Below are 19,061 nucleotides of genomic sequence, written 5' to 3' on the forward strand. Positions count from 1 at the left end.
AAAATACAATTTTAGGACTAAATTGACTATTTACTTAAAATTATTGTTTAATATGGTACGCTTTATTTAATAATTTTAAAAGTTCAAATATTAACCAGCGTAAAAAATTTTATAATGCTAATCAATAAAAAATAACTATAGATATAAATTTTGAAATGATTATTGTAGAAGTTAATAAATTTTTCATATATAATAATTTGTTATTAGATAATTATGTAAAATTATTTTATATTAGTAATGAATAAGTTATTTTTATCTAATTTTAAAATGTTAGACATTATTATTTCCAAAAGAAAAATAGACATTATATAAAACTAATTATATACAACAGCAATTAGTAAGCATTCTCCACATGTTTAGTATAACTTTTTTTTAAAAAAAAAACTTTATTAGTTTTTTAAGAAAGTTTTTGAAATAATTGATAAGTGATTATTTTTTAAAGTCAATCTACTTCTAACATGTACTAAAGTAGAATAAGCCACGTACACAAATTATAATGTATCGTAAAGTTTGCTACGTGAAATAAGCTATTATTCTGTATCGTAAAGTTTTGCCATGTATTGAGTACATAAATGAACTATTTACATTGAAATTTCTCTTAATAATTTGACATGTAATTTTTTGTCCTCTACATTTAATTGTCAGACCATCTTCCATCTAATTAACCTTCTTGTTATTTCTTTAATATTTAATGAATTGAACAAAATATTTAACTCATTGAATAACATTAGTATATAATATTAAATGCAAGTGCTACATCTAATTAAACTATTGACTTGATTATAAAAATATTAACGTAGTATTTATTAACAGCAAAAACTAAATTTACTTATTACTCAAATTTGTTATTATTATTAACCCACTTCCATAAGAATCATTGGTAAAATAAATAAATAAATTAGTGTGATTGACCAAAAATATTAGTTAAGAGTTAGATATATTTTGTTAAATCGTCTCATAAAATATGCTTAGTAAAAATTATTAAAAAAAATTATAAAATGGCGCAAAACTAAATGATAAATGATTGGAAATAGCGTTCTAGATTTCCATTTAACAAGAAAGTATTTTTAAATCAATGGAAGACCCGCTTAATGCATGTTAAATTGTAAAAGTTTATATTTATAATCTTATAAGCTTGAATTTTGTCTGGAATTATACGAGACCTAAGAGTAATGTCTTTTTTCTCAATTAGTTGTCATAGATGTTTTGGCAATGATTATTCACAAATTACAATTTCTTTTTATCTTTCTTCTCTTATCAGATCATATAAAATATGGGATCCACGTCATCAGCATATCATTACAAGAAGACAAAAACCATTCCCATGAAGGTGGGGTTACGCCACGTGTTGCGGGTGACATTGGCCATGCTAAGGTGGGGTGACGGTAACTCAACGCAAAGAAACGGACCATTCCCCCTCTTCAAGCTTCGACGTCCCAGATTTTCTTTTGTATTATTCAATGGCTCTGATCTTCCCAATGATGCCATGCCCCTTTGCTTTGTTCGCACGCCACTGGGCCACTGCTGTGCCTCAGCATAGACATGTGTCCCCCAAGTTTTTCCAATTACTTTTAAGATTAAATATTTTTTTAGTATACCTAAAAATAAACAAAACTTGATTTCACTTTTTATAATTTTCCTTTTTAAAAATTATAACGAATAGAAGGAGTGTCTTATGTGTTTATCAGTTAGATATACTTAGATGCATTTTGAAACGTGTAGCCACAAATTGGATGAAAATTTAAAAATCCACAAAATTATTGTTTTTAGACATTATTAAGTAAAAAAAATATTTTTTTCTCAAAATATAAGCAGAACTCAATTATTTTTATCTTATCTAATTGAACTATGTTTAAAATATCATTCATTTAATAAGAGATTTATACTTAATATCAAATCAAAAATAATTTAAGAAAAATATTTATTTTTAATTAAGAATTATATAATTTAATAAAATTAATTAATTTTTAATAACTATGAAATTATTTTTTTAAAGAATAAAAATAATATTAAACTATTAATTGTTTGTGCGTTTAATAGTAGGTTAATTGACTTTTTTAAGTGACACATACAATTATCTGACATATCATGTCAATATATAATATCGTAATTTTTTTTCTAAATTTTTAAAGTAATCATTTTTTATTTTAAAATGAACATTAAAAAATTATTTTAAATTTTGAAGAAAATAATCATTTTAGAAAGTAAAATTATATTTTAATTATTTTAAAGAGACTGAAAGTAATGGTTTTATTTTTAAAAATAAATAAATATGAATTTTTTTTATAAAAATTAAAATTAAAATTCACTCATTTTTATAATAAAAACTAAAAATATCTTTGAGCCTCACTTTCATTATTATCCTGAATTATTAGATTAGATAGACTATTAGTTGATAGTTGTGCTTTGTGGTTGGTGGATTAATTAGATTAATTAATTTGATAGAGACAGTCTATTATCACAAACTAATGTTACATTTAAAAAAATAGCATTAGTATGATGTAAAAATAAATCTCGTTGGTTTGTCCATTACCATAGGAATTTTTGTTGTTATTATACCCTACTTTTGCCAAAGAATAACCTATTTCCTTTTATATTTTATTATTGGTACTTTTCCATTACAAGTAGTTCCAGTACACTTTTGGTCATGGTGTGAAAAGTGGGTGATAGGCATGGATTTTGCCTCTTTTCAACTGGAAGTTTACTTTATAAGAAAGAGAATCATAAATGTTAATTAAAAATATATTTTTTTATCTACAATTACAGTGTCTTCTACAGAATAATCCTAATTCATACTGAGTTTTGGGGGAAAATATTTATTTAAAGAATTAAATATGTATAACTTAAAAATCAATTATTTAATGATAAAATTTAAATATTGTATTATTTATTATATACATTTATATATTTTGCTAATGTCTTTAAAGTAAAATAAAAGTAATTGATAACTCAGTTTTTTACATATGTAAGAGCATATTTGGGATGCTTTAAATTTAGTTTCATGACATACTTAATTAATATGCCTCGTATATTTATATTTTATCTGAAATTAAGTTTCTATAAAAAAAATATCATTTTTTTATAAATTAAACTCAATTTAGAAAATGAAAATTACTTCATAATTAAGTTTCACAAATTTAATCTAAAGATACAGTAGATAAAAACAGGCTAGAGAGTGCAGAATTGTGATTCTATTTGAGTTGTGAGATTGTGGTCACTTCCACGCGGATAAACTGGCTGACACCATCTTCATTTTTGTCAACATTTTCATGCTCTCCAAATATCATCACGCATATCTCTCATTTCCTCTTCAACATTCAACATTGCTCCATGTTTTCTCCACTTTAATCTGTGTGTTTTTCTCCTCATTCACTACCACAGAATTCCAACAAGAGAACACAAGGTTCAATTTCTATGCATTCGGTACTTTGCCTTATATTCCTACGTGTTATAGCCTACAAAACAAACTCTCTGAAATTGGTTCTAGATTGAAGACTTTTGATGTGATTTCATTTACACTAGACCTCCAAAACCCATTTCCAGAGTCCAAAAAAAGCATATCCAAAATTCAACCTTTTTTTGTCCTCTTTCTACTTTCTTCTCTCATTCGTGTTTCAACTCAATTCAATTCCTTTTTGCCACTTCACATCCTCAAAAGCCAACACCAACAACCGTTTCCCTCAAGCAAAAATTTGGATCTTCCTACACCAACAACTCACTCACCCATCTCTTAACTTTGACACTTATCTTTCCAAAATTTAAGTCATTTTACGATGCAACACCCAACAATATTCCCAGGAGTGAAGCCACCACCACATTTTCCCGAACAAGAACAACTCCAGTGTCCACGTTGTAACTCCAACAACACCAAATTCTGCTACTACAACAACTATAACCTCTCGCAGCCACGCCACTTTTGCAAGAACTGTAGAAGATACTGGACTAAAGGTGGTGCCTTGAGAAACATCCCTGTTGGGGGTGGAAGCAGAAAGACCACAAAACGTTCTTCATCAACCTCAAAACGCTCTTCTGCACCATCTTCTTCTTCCTCTGCAGTTTCGGATCCTGACCCGACCCGTAATTGCACCAACCCGGTTGATCAAGACCAAAGGGTGCTCAACATTGGTGGTGGGAGCTTCAGTTCCCTCTTGGCTTCATCTGGGCACTTTGGAACCCTCCTGGAGGGTCTGAATCCAACTGGGTCGAGTCTCAAAATGGGTGAATTTGGGGAGGGTGTGAGTTCTGATCCGGGTTTGAATTTGGTTTCGGGTCAAAACCCGGGTTTGCAGGTGCAGAGTACTAATGGGAGGTCAGAGAGTTTTCTAGGTTTGCAAAATGGTGATTCAAGCTGTTGGAATGGTACCCATGGCTGGTCTGATCTTGCAATATACACACCTGGCCCAAGTTTTCAATAGAAGCTTGGTGAAACAAGTTTGAGGCTTTTCGGCTTAAATGCTTAATCCATCTTCTCAATTATGGTGATTGGTCTTATATATATATACACTCATACTATGGTTGTGTTTTTTCTTGGGTACAGAAAAGTTTAGGTGAGTTTGATCCTGGGAAATTCATTCAAGGCTTCACAGTTCAAAAAGCGCTTAATGTACATGATATTCTAATTCACGTTCTGGTGAAATATGAATTCTATCTTGCCAATTGGATCAATCTTCGTTCACATTTATTATATGATTGTGTAAAGAGTTTTATAATTTGATCAAGCCTATGGATAGCATGCTATGGAGGATCATACATACCACCAGAATGTCACTAAAGCAGCATCCTTTAGGTAATTTTTTTTTTAAAAAAAATCTTTTATATGCTTGTGATGGGTGTTCTTCAAAGTTGCTATCACTTATGAAAATTTGAAAGACAAAGGAAGGCATTTGTTTGTGAGGATGTGAGATGTTATTACTGTAATTTGGTATATGGAAGTTTACATGGACAAGTTGTTGTGTGTTGTTGACTTGTTGTGCATTATATTTAGATATTTAAGGGGATGTGGGGATGATATGGAGAAAATCTAAAGTACACCCTTTGAAGTTGTATCTTGTTTGTATCTTATCAATGGAGGACCTGACAACTGACACCTTGTTTCTTTGCTCTTATGTTCCGTCCTGGTCAATGTTTTCAGATTCACCTTCTCATTCTTGTTAACTTATTCAAAACTCAACGATGTAAACTTTGGTGTTATTTAATAATACATTTATTTTAACTTCAGCATTCTTAATCTCTATTACTTAAACTTCAAATTTATGGTTTTAGTATCCAGGGTTGTTGAGCTTCTTTTTTTGGTGGATTTCTTCCAAATATGTTATTGTGTTCATTCTATTTCTATTTATAGGTATTTTGAGTCAATATATGGCTTGCCAAGAATCAAGATCACTCCAAAGATTGTACCAATTTATATATAACTAAACCCAAGTTGAATTGATTGTGCTTTTGTGATCAAGAAGTGTGTGTTCTTTAATGGGTGTGTGATCATGATCTTAGTTCTCAAGTGGTCTCCACATACCATGATGTGTTTTAAGATGGACCATTGTGTGTGTGCTCTCAGTTACCATTTCATTTACGACGCCGCACATGTGTGGGGTTGCCAGCTAAGTTTCGCGACAGATTCATGTATATGTTTAATTTACGGAACTTGTGGAAATTATGCTAATAAATAACATCAGTATATCCTGCGGGAGTATTTTTAGTAAAATCAAGAGAAATTAAAATAAAATAAAATTAAACAGCATATGAATAATTTAAAAATTGAATTTAAAATAAAAGTTCAGAATCATGTGTTGTTTTTTTAATGGCTATAGATCAAGAGATTTAAAGGTGCTTAGTGACCATGCTAAAATAAGATAAAAATATACCTTGAATTTTATTTCATGTTTGGTGTATTTTATAAATAAAATTAAACTCGACATGGGTTGAAAATATTTTATTTTGATTAAACTAAAGAGGAATAGATAATAAAATATAAAAGCGTTTCATTTGATTTTATGTTTGAATTGACAAAAGATAATGAAATTGCATTGTATAGAACACTAATGAGGAAGAGGGAGGGATGAAAAAGATAAAAATATGCTTTTACATTTCTTGTTTGGTATGCTTGTGTTTATAACATTGAAGAAAAGATTAAAATTCAACTGAGTTATTTCCTATTTAAAAAATAAAAGATGAAAGAAAGTGTTTTTTATTGCTTTTAAAAGACTGAATTATCCTTAATTTTATATTTTTAAATCAAGAACATTTGTCATCTTTATTAAAAAAAAATTCCACTTTCTATTGCACTAAATAATTTAAATAATGTTTTCCACCAAAAAATAACTTAAAATAATTATCTTATTCTTTTTACTTTTCATTTTTGTCCTAGATCAAACATACCCTAAATTATATTTCATATTATTCAATATCTTCAATTAGTTTTTCCCCCTCTTGAATGAGGGACTGAAATTAATCTTTTTTTTTGTTTAATCATAAAAGTACCCCGAAAGATGGAACGAATATTTTATTTTTATTTCATTATATTTCATTTTAATATTAAATTTTATTAATCATATTGAGTAGTGTTTGATTCTGTGACGTGTGTGGAAAAACGTTGTTAAAAGAAATTAAACTTCTTCATTTCTGCAATCTTGTTATCTTGTAATGGATTAATTCCCGACTGTTAATTAGAGAATATTCTTTGTGCATATTCTTGTAATTTCTTACTGTCAATGTCATTCTTTATTAGGTATCCAAACACAACCTAATTCTTATTAAGAAATATTTATAGTTTAATTTATTACATAGGAAATGCAAAACAGTTGTTTAATGCGAACATTTATGTCACCAATTAATGTTAAATAATTTTCTATTGATTATTTATGACTGAATTTTGATAGGGAAATTGGAAAAAGAAAAAATGCCGGGTAAAAAACATAGACAAAGAAAACAGCTATTTTCTTTCACAGTTGATATGTTTCCATCTGAGTTTGAATTTGCGGTACTTGAGACTTCATTTTTTTTCCAATGTCAAACATAACTGGAACCATATTTATGGGTTGTGTACTTGGCCTAGTAGAATACTCAAAAGAAATTGTCCCAAGTTACCCCCACACACAAAGAAAAACGTGTTTTGTGTAATCAAATTGATGGACATAACATGATGTCAATAGTTTGCTTACCTGTGCCAAACGTTGAATGTGGGGGGAAACAGAATTGTCATGGTGAATTTCAAACTTCACATTTCGAATATCATAATCGACATGCACGCAAGCTTTGACTAAGATTCTTATAAATGAACAGGAAACAAGGTATGGCTAAGCTTCTTCCCTATGATAAATGTGATCCACGTCAACTAGAAGATATATCATGTATATGAGGCTGTGATTCAACAATCGTTGTTTCTTTCATATTGTCATCCTCATGTTTGGCCATGAAGTTTTGTCTCATTAAATAAAAGATTAATAATATAATTTAGTTTTTAATCACTACAAAAATCTTAACGTCACATTATTATTGTTCACGAGAATATGTAACATTGTGATTTTTGTGATGATTAAAAATCATCAGATTTTGTGATCTACATTTTGTAATGGTTTGACCTCCAAAGTTAAATATTATTATCTCTAGTTGGCAAACGTTGTTCAATTGTAACACATCATATAAAATGAGGAACTAAAAATCAACATTTAAAATAGAGGAACTAAAAACTAAATTTTTAATATTTACTGATCTAAATATATGTTAAGCCCCCCAAAAATAAGCTTGCGGGTACAAAATCAAAATATTTCCTCTAAGTATATATACTTGTCAAGTGTTAACGGTTAATTAAGTTTTGGACTGAACAATGCACATAGTTGATGGTTTTTTTTTTTTTTATTTAAAGATACAACTAGAACTTAATAAGGAAAAAAAAAAAAAAACAAAGAACGTAGAACTACTCTACGAAGTCTTCGAGTTAATTGATGCAGCGTTTTTCAGTAACCAACATTGCACGTACGAGACTGAACATGGGACATTTTGTACACCTTGCTTTTCAATTCTAAAAGGGAGAAGCTTTGGTTCAATCAGGTTTTTAGATTGTATGCGTTTGCACGTTGTTCAACACCTGGATTGGCGAGACTCAGACGTGAAATCCAAATTTGAAGCTGCACAGAACATGATATTCAAATTTGAATTTTTTGCATGAGTTAGGACTAGTACCCAAATCCTTAGGGTTACTAACCTGAATAACATCATTGAACTAATGTAAATATTTAACATATGTGTTGTCAAATTTAATTTATCTACTCTATCTCACATATTAAACTCTCATTTAATATATATTGATTTAAGTACTTCATCCATTCATCCACTAGTTCAACCAGTGATCAATTAACCTAATACCTAGATCGGGTAAAGATATTTCAATAATTGCTTAGCACAATCACTTGAAACAAGTTAATCAAACAATTTGCAGGTACACGATAATTAATACTTTAAAAGAAACCAACTAAAAAGTAAACCACCACTTATTAGACAAACCAAATTATGGAGGTTGAATCTGCTATGGCTTTATGTAATCTATTGATTTTGTACTGTAATAATCAATCAATTCATTGTATTTATATCAGAGGACAAACATAAATAAATTGTAAATGAGCTTTTCTAAATGCACGTTAAACCTTTTCCATATTGTATTTAATTCTTGAAATTGTAAAATTCTAGTAAATAAGCAACTTATTAATTCTTGAAATTTTTTGTTTTATTTATCCTGCTAGTTTCTGTGGACCGTGATATAATGTCAACATGTGATATCTTTAAAAAAAATCTATATTCTTAAAACAAATGTTATTTATCTACCTAAAATGAACTTTAGGGGCAAAAAATAATGATTTAAGATTTGGAGAGAATTAAAACCAAAGAATTTTTTTTACATATACCAAAACCAAAATTCACATATTTTATAGGGATTAAAATCAATAATTTTAAATTTTAAATTTTAAATTAAAGGATAAAAAATAGAGAATTTTTTTATGGAAACTAAAATCAAAACATACTTATTTTATAAGGATTAAAGACATATTAGCACAAATGGCAACCCAACAGGGGAATCTATATATTTCAACCAGTTTCATGGCTTGCATACAAACACTTTGGTTGAATTTACAAATAGACAAGAAGAATGTTCATCTTATTTTGTAACACCACCAAACTACTACACAAGTAAGCAGTCTATCACTTGATAACAATATTACCATTCTAACCTAAAGATAATATTTTCCCCGGGTAAAAAAGTTGGCAATGCATCAAACAGGGTCTTAAAATCAATACTCTCTTCGCTTTTCCTAGAGCTTGAGACTTTAACATCCTTCAAGCCATGCCACCAACACTTAGTATGACCATAACCGCAAAAACACTCTTCCTCTTTTCTGCCCATTAGCGTCTCATAGAAAAACTGTAGTATAAGACGATTTTCAAATAGAGTTAGGAAACATTTATATTCATAAAAGCCCTTTTAGTATAAATGTAACATGTCTGATATAAAATGAACACTTGGCAAGACAAGGCTCTACTAGATAAGTCAGGATATACAAAATTTTGTACGACTCTCACTGCTGGAAACATGGTTTTAAATGAAAGAAACCTTGGAGACAAAGACATACCTCAATGAATGCTCTGCTGAAGCTCAAAGTATAGCCACACAACGAAATAGTTACAGGGCAGCAACAGGAAAGTAAACTATTGACAAGATGCATAAACAAAGTTTCATTTTCCAGAACAACCCACAGGTACAAATGTTTGATGCTTGGTGGAGTGGACGAAACTGGCAAGATATCTAAGTTCAATTCATCCTACAAAATCCATGGTACATATAAATAACTAATTAAATATGCAATGGAAAGAACCGATCAAGTAGCTAATTTATACTTACTACAATTGGCGGCTGAATAAATAGGGATAGCGACGCCAAAATATTTTGAGGTTTGAAGTTTTGGATGATTTCCCTCAAGTTACCAACCTCCATAAAATCAATCTCGATAAAAGCTTTGACTTCCAGATTACTAGAACTGTTCAGAAAAGATATAATGGGTTTTGAGGCACCACCACCACTATATTCACATGACAATAAATTTGGAGCATCAATGTTGACCTCCTTCAAGTTGGAGCAATTTGATAACTCCAAGACCTTGAGTTGAGCACTTGAAATATTAATCGTCTCAGACATTTTGCAAAAGCTGAATTTCAAACTATCGAGGAATGGAAATTTAGGAAACAGATCAAGAAACCAATTGTCTGTGATAATAAGGCTATCCAATGACGACAAGTATAACCTTCTCAAATTTCTGCACTTGCCAAAACTCATCTCAAAAGGTTCATCCACAGCACCAGGACTAAAATGGAAATCCTCTAGACTTGGAGCATCAATGACAACCTTCTGTATTCCTAGAACTTCAACTTTCTTGAGCTTTGGCAGACCAAGCATGCTTATAGATTGCTTCCAAGAGGTATCGTACTTAAGTGGACCATCTAAGCCACCATGGTTCATTGCATAACAGACGTGCAAAGTTATATCTTCAATCAAAGGACAACAAGAAATGAGATGCTCAATCACTTGTTCATCTCTCGAAAAGATAAACCACAACGACAATACTCGCAACGAGAGAAACTTTACGGAATGATTTAGGAATGCTTGATCAACTCCGATTCTCCCCATCAACACTAACTTATAAAGTGATTCGGCTTCAATGATACCAGTTGGCAAGATATAGCATTGGTCGTCCTCAAATTCATCATGCAAGCAAAGTTCCAGTACCCCAACACCACTTTCACTAGCCAACTTCATCCAATGATCAATATCCTTAGAGAGGTCCTCAAGGTCAAAACAATTGATACTAAGCTTAAATTCTTTGATTACTAAGCCCTTGTTACGGAACCTTAGAAACGTTTCATTCACACGATTAATGAACTTCTTTTTCCCCCCCACAAGATCGTCCTTCCTGGAGTGCGGAAACTTCTCTATAATTTCAGTGTCAGTAAAAGACAAGATGGGAAACGTAGACCATATTTCCGCCCACTTCTTGGACAAAACACTTGTCCTAGCAGCATCTTTCTCTGGCAGCCTTGACAGGATGTCATGGAGGACTATATCAGGCAGGTTTTCTATTTGACCCTCCTCCATTTTCTTAACTACAAGCATGCCTGCAACCAACTAGAACAACAGAATAAAGTAATTATTGTGTTAAATTACATGCAAGTGCTATAGGTAAATCAAAAATCAAAGTGGATTAACAATTCTATCAATGATTTTCCTACTTACCTATGCCTATGTTATATACACCTTAAACCAATTTGGTCTCCCTTAAAATTGAGGGCTTAATAATTTTTTTCAGGGATTAGCTTTTCATATAAAGCTCATAAACTTCACACCAAAGTAATCCTAAAAATTGAACTCTAGAGTTTAACCTATACGTACCTCACACAAGAGCACAGCACTAACCAGAAAAACAGAACATGGAAAAATGTAAACATCTCCACACGATTATGATGTTTGGCAAATAAACAACCTTTTTGTGAATCAATGTCAGATAAGAAAAATGTGAAAGTACAAAATTTTGAGAGAAAGAGAATTGCCTGAGAGATTGATTCATCGACGGCTGTGGAAATCACGCACCTGATCTCTTCCTTCTCCCATTAACAGTGAAACTAAGTGCCATGCTACAAACTACAAGTTACAAGCAAAGCAACCTGATCCCTTGTTTAAATATATTTTTTTACTCATTAATATATAGTTTTTTTAATCTTTATAAAATTATCTTAAAATACTAATAAGTAATTTTATTATTATTTTGGTGATTTTTTTTTAATGATTTTACAAGTATATATATATATCCTTTATTACTCAAGGAAAATAAATATACACCAAACACAATCCCCTAAACTGATATAATTAATGTGATATAAAGTAAATATTAATGTGCATGTATGATAATACAAAAATTAATAAAAAATTAAAATAGCATTTAATATTATGAATAAGACAATCCAAAATAATTAATTATCATTTAGTATTAATTAAAGGAATAGACACCGAGCACAATTTCTCCCCCAAAACTGAAAAGGAGAAGCACATAATTTTATATACATCACAAAAGTTCATAAATTTAAATTTAAAAATATGATGTGATATTAATAAAAAAAATTAATGTACATTTAATATTAATACAAAATTAATAAAAAAATAAAATATCATTTAATATTATTAATTATGGATAAGACAATCCAAAATTATTAATTATCCTTCATCATTCCTTTATTACTTAAATAAATATACATCAAACACAATTTTTTCCTCCAAAACTGATAAGGACAAGCACGTAATTTGATATACATCACAAAAGTTCACATAAAATTAAATTTAAAAATATAATGTGATATCAATTAAAAATTAATGTGCATTTATGATAATACAGAAATTAATAAAAAAAATTAAAATTATTAATTATTAGTATTATGAAGAAGGCAATCCAAAATTATTAAAAAAAAATCATGAAAGAGTTTTGAAAAGTTCGAGAAAGATAAAGTTAAAGAAAGTAATTTTGCTATTTTTTTAAATTTGTTTTTTTTTTCCTAATATTATTTTATGGTTCATATATGTTAGTATTAAAGTGAGGGTTGAGTTTTGAACACAAAAATAAATTCAAAAAATATTGTCACTTAAAAAAAAGAAATAATTTTATGTATCGCATATATATGTGTGTGTGTGTTTTCTCATATGTAGGGGGAGCTCTTTGGAGTCAAGCACTCCAGTAGAATGTACATACACATCAAATGAGAAGGATGACCAGCAAATAATGTTTTGGAGTTTTACACCCACACTCTCACATATATTTGGTTTTAGTTCTATTAGCATTTTGTATATCATGTTAACTTATTTTGTATGAAATGAATAATGAATTATATTAAAGAAAAATAATAAGAACTCGTTACTATTTTTAATATACGAGAGATATGAAAGATTTCGTTAAACCATTACGGATTTTGCCGTAAAAAAATATAAAGGGAATAGAGAATTAACTAAAGAAAACATGTTTGCTTAAAAAAAAAAACAACTAAAAAAAACATGCACTTTTCAAAACAAAACAAAAAATGCATAGAAGAAAGGTATATTATTTTATCAACATAAGAGGATTTATATTTATAAAAGTTAAGTGGGTGAAGGAGTCCTGATGATATAAAAAAGTCTTATTTTATATTTTATAATTATTTACAACAGTACCTTTAATTTAAAGTTAGCATATTTTTTAATAGAATAAAATAAAATATAATAAATTAAGGACATATACAAATTAAAATAAGAAATTTATAAGAAATTTATCATTTAAGTATTATTATTTATTAGAAATAAATTTTATCATCTAATTTAAGATATTTATCCTTGGAATAGTAATATTTTGTGGATCTTACCTCATATTTGTGCTATTATACGTTCCCGTATCTCTAGAAAGATAATTAAGTAAATTTAATCTAACAACATTAATTTCTAATCTAATTTGAGATAGAAAATTAATTTTTTTACAGCATATATATATATATATATATATATATATATATATATATATATATATATATATATATATATATATATATATATATATATATATATATAATTGATTCTTCAGAACTAGTTACTAATGATTACAAGGTAATTTATAACCTATTCAATTTTAGCTAGTCCAAAAGATTTACCATGTAATAAGATAAACCAAGACGTCGTATCAAAACATAATAATCAAGTACATTAAAATATCTTTAACATTACAAAAAAAAAAATCAGATAAAAGAAATCAAGATTATTCGTATATTCTATTGAAATTGCGGTCCAAAAGTCTAGAACTTAATCAGAAACACTTATAATATTATTTCAGCTAATCAATTAGTAACGAACCGTGTAATAATATTTGACATAATAGGCGAGACAATTAATGAGGAACATATCCAAAGATAATTAACATCACCATTGAGATAAGATATATCACCAGATAATTAGATAAGAAAATTTTTCAAAATTACCAACAAATAAAAACAGCTATAATAGTGGCATTACTAAATTGTTATATATGAGTCAATAACTACCCTTGTAATCATAGTTATGAAATCTGGTTTGGCTCAGTTAGTCAGGTTCAATCGGGACCCAATAACTTAATCGGATTGATTTTACTATTGGATCGGTCACGCAATTGACACAGGATGTTCCAATCAAACCAGAATGGTTAGGTACTGGATCCTGGTTGGACCGATCCACCTCTATGATGTCGTTTTGATGTCTCATTATTATTAATTGTTATTTTGCATTTTAAAGTATGAATGAATTTTTCTTATTCAAATAATATTAGTTATATATAATAGATAATATATAATTTTGAATTTTTAATATATACCGGATGAAATCAGGTCAACAATTAATGACCACCAATTATATCACCGACCCACTATCTCGACTGGATCAATACTCGAGTCTGATTTCACAACTATCCTTGCAACACTAAAATCTTCTTGAGGCAATATTGCATGGTGCACAGCAAGAAGAACCCTCTAAGTTTGGAAGAATTTTCGCAACAAAGATAACATGAAAAGCAATAATGACAAAGTTGTTGCTGCTGCTGCTGCATCATCAAATAAGTCAACAACAATGAAGAAGGAAGTACTTTGCAGGTATTGCAATAAGAAGTTCAGTTGTTACCAAGCCTTGGGTGGACATCATAATTCTCACAAGGCGGAAAGAGCAGCAGAAATACATAGCAAGGCTTCTGCTTGTTACAAAACATATGGTTATGGGTTTTGTGGCAAAACATTAGGGGTTTCACCACTGTCCATGACTCGTTTTAAACCTTCTATTATTGTTGGCCTCATATGGCAATGGGACTACATGACTGACTATCATCATGTTGCATGGCCAAGGCACCAGATTTTGAATCCTCCTCAACCCACCATGTATCAATTCATGGCTGAAGGGAGTGGATCTCACCAACACCACAAATTATATTAACCTTTGAGTTCTTCTATAGTCAGAGGAGGACCAACAAATTCAGCGTCACAACCACATTCATTACACCCTAGTTTATGTGACGAGGGAAACTTTGGTCAAGCAAGCAGTTCTTCAATCATAGAGAGTCCTGATGAGAATTGTGGTCAAGAAAACAGTTCTTCAATTTCAATGCCTGTGAATGCAGCGGTGAAGAAGCTTGATTTGACTCTCAAGCTTTGAAGTGACATGCTAGTCTAACTGCATAATATCTTGTAATCACGACCCTGGACTCTGGTGAATTCACTAGAATTATGCTAATGTTTAGGGATTCAGTGAGTTGTATGAGATTGAAAATTCAGGATGTCAGAGTTTGAATCCGGAATGCATAAATATGGACAATTTAGTCATTTCTTGAACATAATAAAACTATTTTTTTTGTCTAATGATAATTATCATAGAATTTTTATAATGCTTGCGCCCACAATAACAAACGCACTTCAACTGACAGTTTGTATCGATATTTGATGATTTCTTTTATAAAAATTATTTTGATCATTTGTACTTTCAATTATCAGCACTAAGTTAAAAGGGATGAGACGAACAACATAGTTAAATTTTCTCTGTTAAGAAAATGTCAACAAACAATTCTCTTACCACCATTAACAAGTGTTTTCTCGCAAATCCCTAAATTTTCCGTACCATTTTGCCTTTCAAACTAGCAACTTTTGAGTGAGAACATATAGCAAAACTATCTTATAAGTGCTAAATTAATACGATACGAAAAGAGAAAGATATGATGAATTCTTATTTGAGTTATGAGTTGAGCACATAAGCAATAAAAAATGAGGCAAAGATGATTTAATAAAGTGTATTTTATTAGTGTATTTTAATTAGCAAAAAAGTACCGGCTAAAGTTCCTTTTTTCAGATTGTATGTAATACCTAAAAAGGTAGAACAAGAAGGATATTCTCCTTATTCTGTAGCAACATCAAACTTGTATGTATGCAGTCTATTAGTAGATGACAACAATTAATATTACAACTCTAACCTAAAGATAATATTGTCATGATGGGAAAAAGTCGGCAAGGCATCTAACATGGTCTTAAAATCAATATTCTCATCAGCCTTCCTAGTGCTTGAGACTTTCACATCCTTCAAGCCATGCCACCAGCACTTAATATGACCAGAACTGCAAAAACACTCATCCTCTTTTCTTCCTGTTAGCATCTCGTAGAAAAACTGTAGTAAAAGACGATTAACAAATAGTTAAAAAATATTTATACTGTTTAAAACCCTCTTAAGTATAAATCTATCATGTCTAATATAAAATGACAACATGGCAAGACAAACTTTTCTTCTATTAGATAGGAGAGGATATCCACAATTTGTATTAGTCTCACAGCCGGAAGCATGGCTTTAAATGAAATAAACCTTGGATACATTACAATGACATACCTCAATGAATGCTCTGCTGCAGAAAAAAGAATTCAAGCTCAACGAAATAGTTGCAGGGCAGCAACTGGAAAGTACACTATTGACAAGAGGCAGATACAAAGTTTCATTTTTTGGAACAGCACGCAGGTCCAAATGTTTGATGCTTGGTGGAGAGGATGAAACTGGCAAGATCTCTAAGTTCAACTCATCCTACACAATCCAGGGTACATATAAACAAATAAGTAAATATGCAAATGGAATGAACCGATCAAATAGCTAATTTATACTTACGACAATTGGCTGGTGGATAAATAGGGATAGTGAAGCCAAAACATTTTGAGGTTTGAAGTTTTGGATGCATTCCCTCAAGTAATGAAGATCCATAAAATCAATGTCGATCTGAGCATTGACTTCCAGTTGACTAGAGCTTTTCAGAAAAGATATTATAGGTTTTGAGGCACCATCACCACAATATCCACATGACAATAAATTTGGAGCATCCAGGTTGAGCTCCTTCAATTTGGAGCAATTTGATAACTCTAAGACCTTGAGTTGAGCACTTGAAATATTAATCGTCTCAGACATTGTGCAATTGACAAATTTCAAACACTCAAGGAAGGGAAATTTAGTAAATAGATCAAGAAACCACTTGTCTGTGATAGTAGTGCTCTTCAATGACCATAAGTATAACACTCTCAAATTTCTGCACTTGTCAAAATTCATCTTAAAAGGTGAATGCACATCTCCACCAGGACAAAAACAGAAATACTCTAGACTTGGAGCATCAATGATAATAATCTCCGGTATCCCTTGAACATCAACTTTCTTGAGCTTTGGCAGAGCATTCATACTTATAGATTGCATCCTAGAGGTCCTGGGCTCAAGTAGACCTCCTATGCCACCATTGTTCAATACAGAACAACACTTCAAAGTTACATCTTCAATCAAAGGACAACAAGAAATGAGATGCTCAATCGCTTGTTCATCTTCCAAAAGTACACTCCACAATGACAATACTCGCAATGAGAAAAACTTGACTGAATGACTCAGGAATGCTTGATCAACTCTGATTCCCCCCATCAACACTAACTTATAAAGTGATTTGGCTTCAATGATACCCGTTGGCAAGATGTAGCATGGGTCCAGAGCTTTCTCATCCTGTTCATGGCCTTTAGGCAGGCAAATTTCCAGTACCTGAACACCACTTTCACTAGCCAACTTCAACCAATGATCTACATCCAGGGACATGTACTGAAGGTCAAAATTGATAATAAGCCTAAATTGTTTGATTGCTAAGCCCTGGGTATGGAACCTTAGCAATGTTCTCTTTACATGATCAATGAAGTTCTTTCTTTTCCTCAAAAAATCCTCCCACGGCCGCGGAAACGTCCCCACGATCATAGTATCAGAAAAATACAAGATGGGATACGTGGACCACGTTTCCGCCCAAGATTTGGACAAAACACTTGTCCTAACAGCATCTTCCTCTGGCATCCTTGACAGAATGTCATGAAGTATTGTTTTCGGCAAAGTCGATATCATGTCCCTCTCCATTTCTTAACTCCAAAGTTTGCCTGAAGGCAACTAAAACAGAAGACAAAAATAACTCACAGAGACCATTTTAAATCATTCGTACGCAGTTGCTACAGAAGAACCACTACTACAGGTGAATCACAGAGACCTTCACGTGAAGGGGAGAAAGGCGATTAAGAACTAAATTCTACCAAAGACTTTCCAAAATGGCTTATAAATTTTACACCAAAAAAAATTGCAATTTAGAGTTTAACCTAAATCTACCTCACAAGAGCACATCATGAAACAAAAAAACAATACATGGAAATCACCACACGATGATGATGTTTGAAAAAAAAAAAACTTTCAGCGAATCAATTTCAGATAAGAAAATGTGAAAGTTCCGAAATTTTATGGTTTTGAGAGAAAGAGAAATACCTGAAAGTTAGGGTTAGAGGTTCATCGACCCACACGATCCATTCTCTCGTTAACAAGCAAACAAAGTGGCGTGCTGCAAGCAACACAAAAAAGTGTATGCTATAATTAAGAATGACAATGGATCCTTCAAAAAAAAAAAAATAAATGAGAATGGGTAGAGTCTGCATGTGCATATGTTGTGATTACCTATATTTTAAACAAAAATATTCGTTAATGGTAATTTTAATCCTCTTCTTCTTTTCTTTTTATCTATATACACATGCTTGCACTTACATATAACACTTTACTTGTATATAAACTTAATAAATCAATAAAATATATTAAGTTTAAATATATTTAAGGTTTTATAAATAATCAAATTTTATTTTTGGTTCTTAATAATATTTTTTTCTTGAATTCCTGATATATTAATTTTTTTTATTTTAAACCCCTACCAATGTATGAACTTACAAATTAATCTTCCCACACTTAATAATTACATGGACTAAAAATAAAATTTTTAATATATCAAGAATTTAAAATAATAATAAAAAATAGTAGGAGCTCAGAACAAAATTCAATCATTTTATTATTAACCGTAAACATATTTAAGTCAATATATTAATTAGAAAAATTATTACAACTAAATTAAAAATTTACTCTAAATATACAAATATAACATTAAAAAATCTATACATAATACTATCTCTCGATT

The 19,061-nt window shown here is 30.4% G+C and overlaps 5 protein-coding genes across 7 annotated transcripts; 3 read left to right on the plus strand and 2 right to left on the minus strand.

Moving 5' to 3' along the window:
- The first annotated feature begins 3,269 nt into the window (after positions 1-3,269).
- Positions 3,270-5,212, plus strand: LOC778103 (uncharacterized). The gene has a single exon (XM_006585467.4). The coding sequence runs from the start codon at positions 3,270-3,272 to the stop codon at positions 3,732-3,734; it is 465 nt and encodes a 154-aa protein (XP_006585530.2). The 3' UTR covers positions 3,735-5,212.
- LOC121172632 (dof zinc finger protein DOF3.1) lies at positions 3,774-4,415 on the plus strand. The gene has a single exon (XM_041017735.1). It carries the CDS (start codon positions 3,774-3,776, stop codon positions 4,413-4,415), a length of 642 nt encoding a protein of 213 aa, XP_040873669.1.
- Positions 5,213-9,005: 3,793 nt separating the features above from the next.
- On the minus strand, positions 9,006-11,239 carry LOC100815305 (FBD-associated F-box protein At5g60610). The gene is made up of 3 exons (XM_006585470.4): positions 9,890-11,239; positions 9,621-9,809; positions 9,006-9,412 (listed from the first exon to the last, which is right to left on the minus strand). The coding sequence occupies exons 1-3, from the start codon at positions 11,153-11,155 to the stop codon at positions 9,209-9,211; spliced, it is 1,659 nt and encodes a 552-aa protein (XP_006585533.1). The 5' UTR covers positions 11,156-11,239; the 3' UTR covers positions 9,006-9,208.
- A 3,345-nt stretch (positions 11,240-14,584) lies between these two features.
- On the plus strand, positions 14,585-15,004 carry LOC106799534 (zinc finger protein 3). Its single transcript, XM_014778421.1, has one exon. The coding sequence runs from the start codon at positions 14,585-14,587 to the stop codon at positions 15,002-15,004; it is 420 nt and encodes a 139-aa protein (XP_014633907.1).
- An 836-nt stretch (positions 15,005-15,840) lies between these two features.
- On the minus strand, positions 15,841-18,529 carry LOC100815837 (FBD-associated F-box protein At5g60610). Of its 3 annotated transcripts, none has more exons than XM_014779111.2 (4): positions 18,368-18,529; positions 16,709-18,001; positions 16,439-16,627; positions 15,841-16,222 (listed from the first exon to the last, which is right to left on the minus strand). In XM_014779111.2, the coding sequence occupies exons 2-4, from the start codon at positions 17,969-17,971 to the stop codon at positions 16,019-16,021; spliced, it is 1,656 nt and encodes a 551-aa protein (XP_014634597.1). In that variant the 5' UTR covers positions 17,972-18,001; positions 18,368-18,529; the 3' UTR covers positions 15,841-16,018. The 3 variants fall into 3 exon arrangements, with proteins under 3 accessions (XP_014634597.1, XP_006585532.2, XP_014634598.1); XM_006585469.3 differs by having other exon boundaries at positions 16,709-17,991; positions 18,368-18,523; XM_014779112.2 differs by having other exon boundaries at positions 16,709-18,098; positions 18,368-18,518.
- Between the last annotated feature and the right edge of the window lie 532 nt (positions 18,530-19,061).

The sequence above is a fragment of the Glycine max genome, chromosome 8, assembly GCF_000004515.6.
Source record: "Glycine max cultivar Williams 82 chromosome 8, Glycine_max_v4.0, whole genome shotgun sequence".
NCBI classification, from domain to species: Eukaryota; Viridiplantae; Streptophyta; class Magnoliopsida; order Fabales; family Fabaceae; genus Glycine; species Glycine max.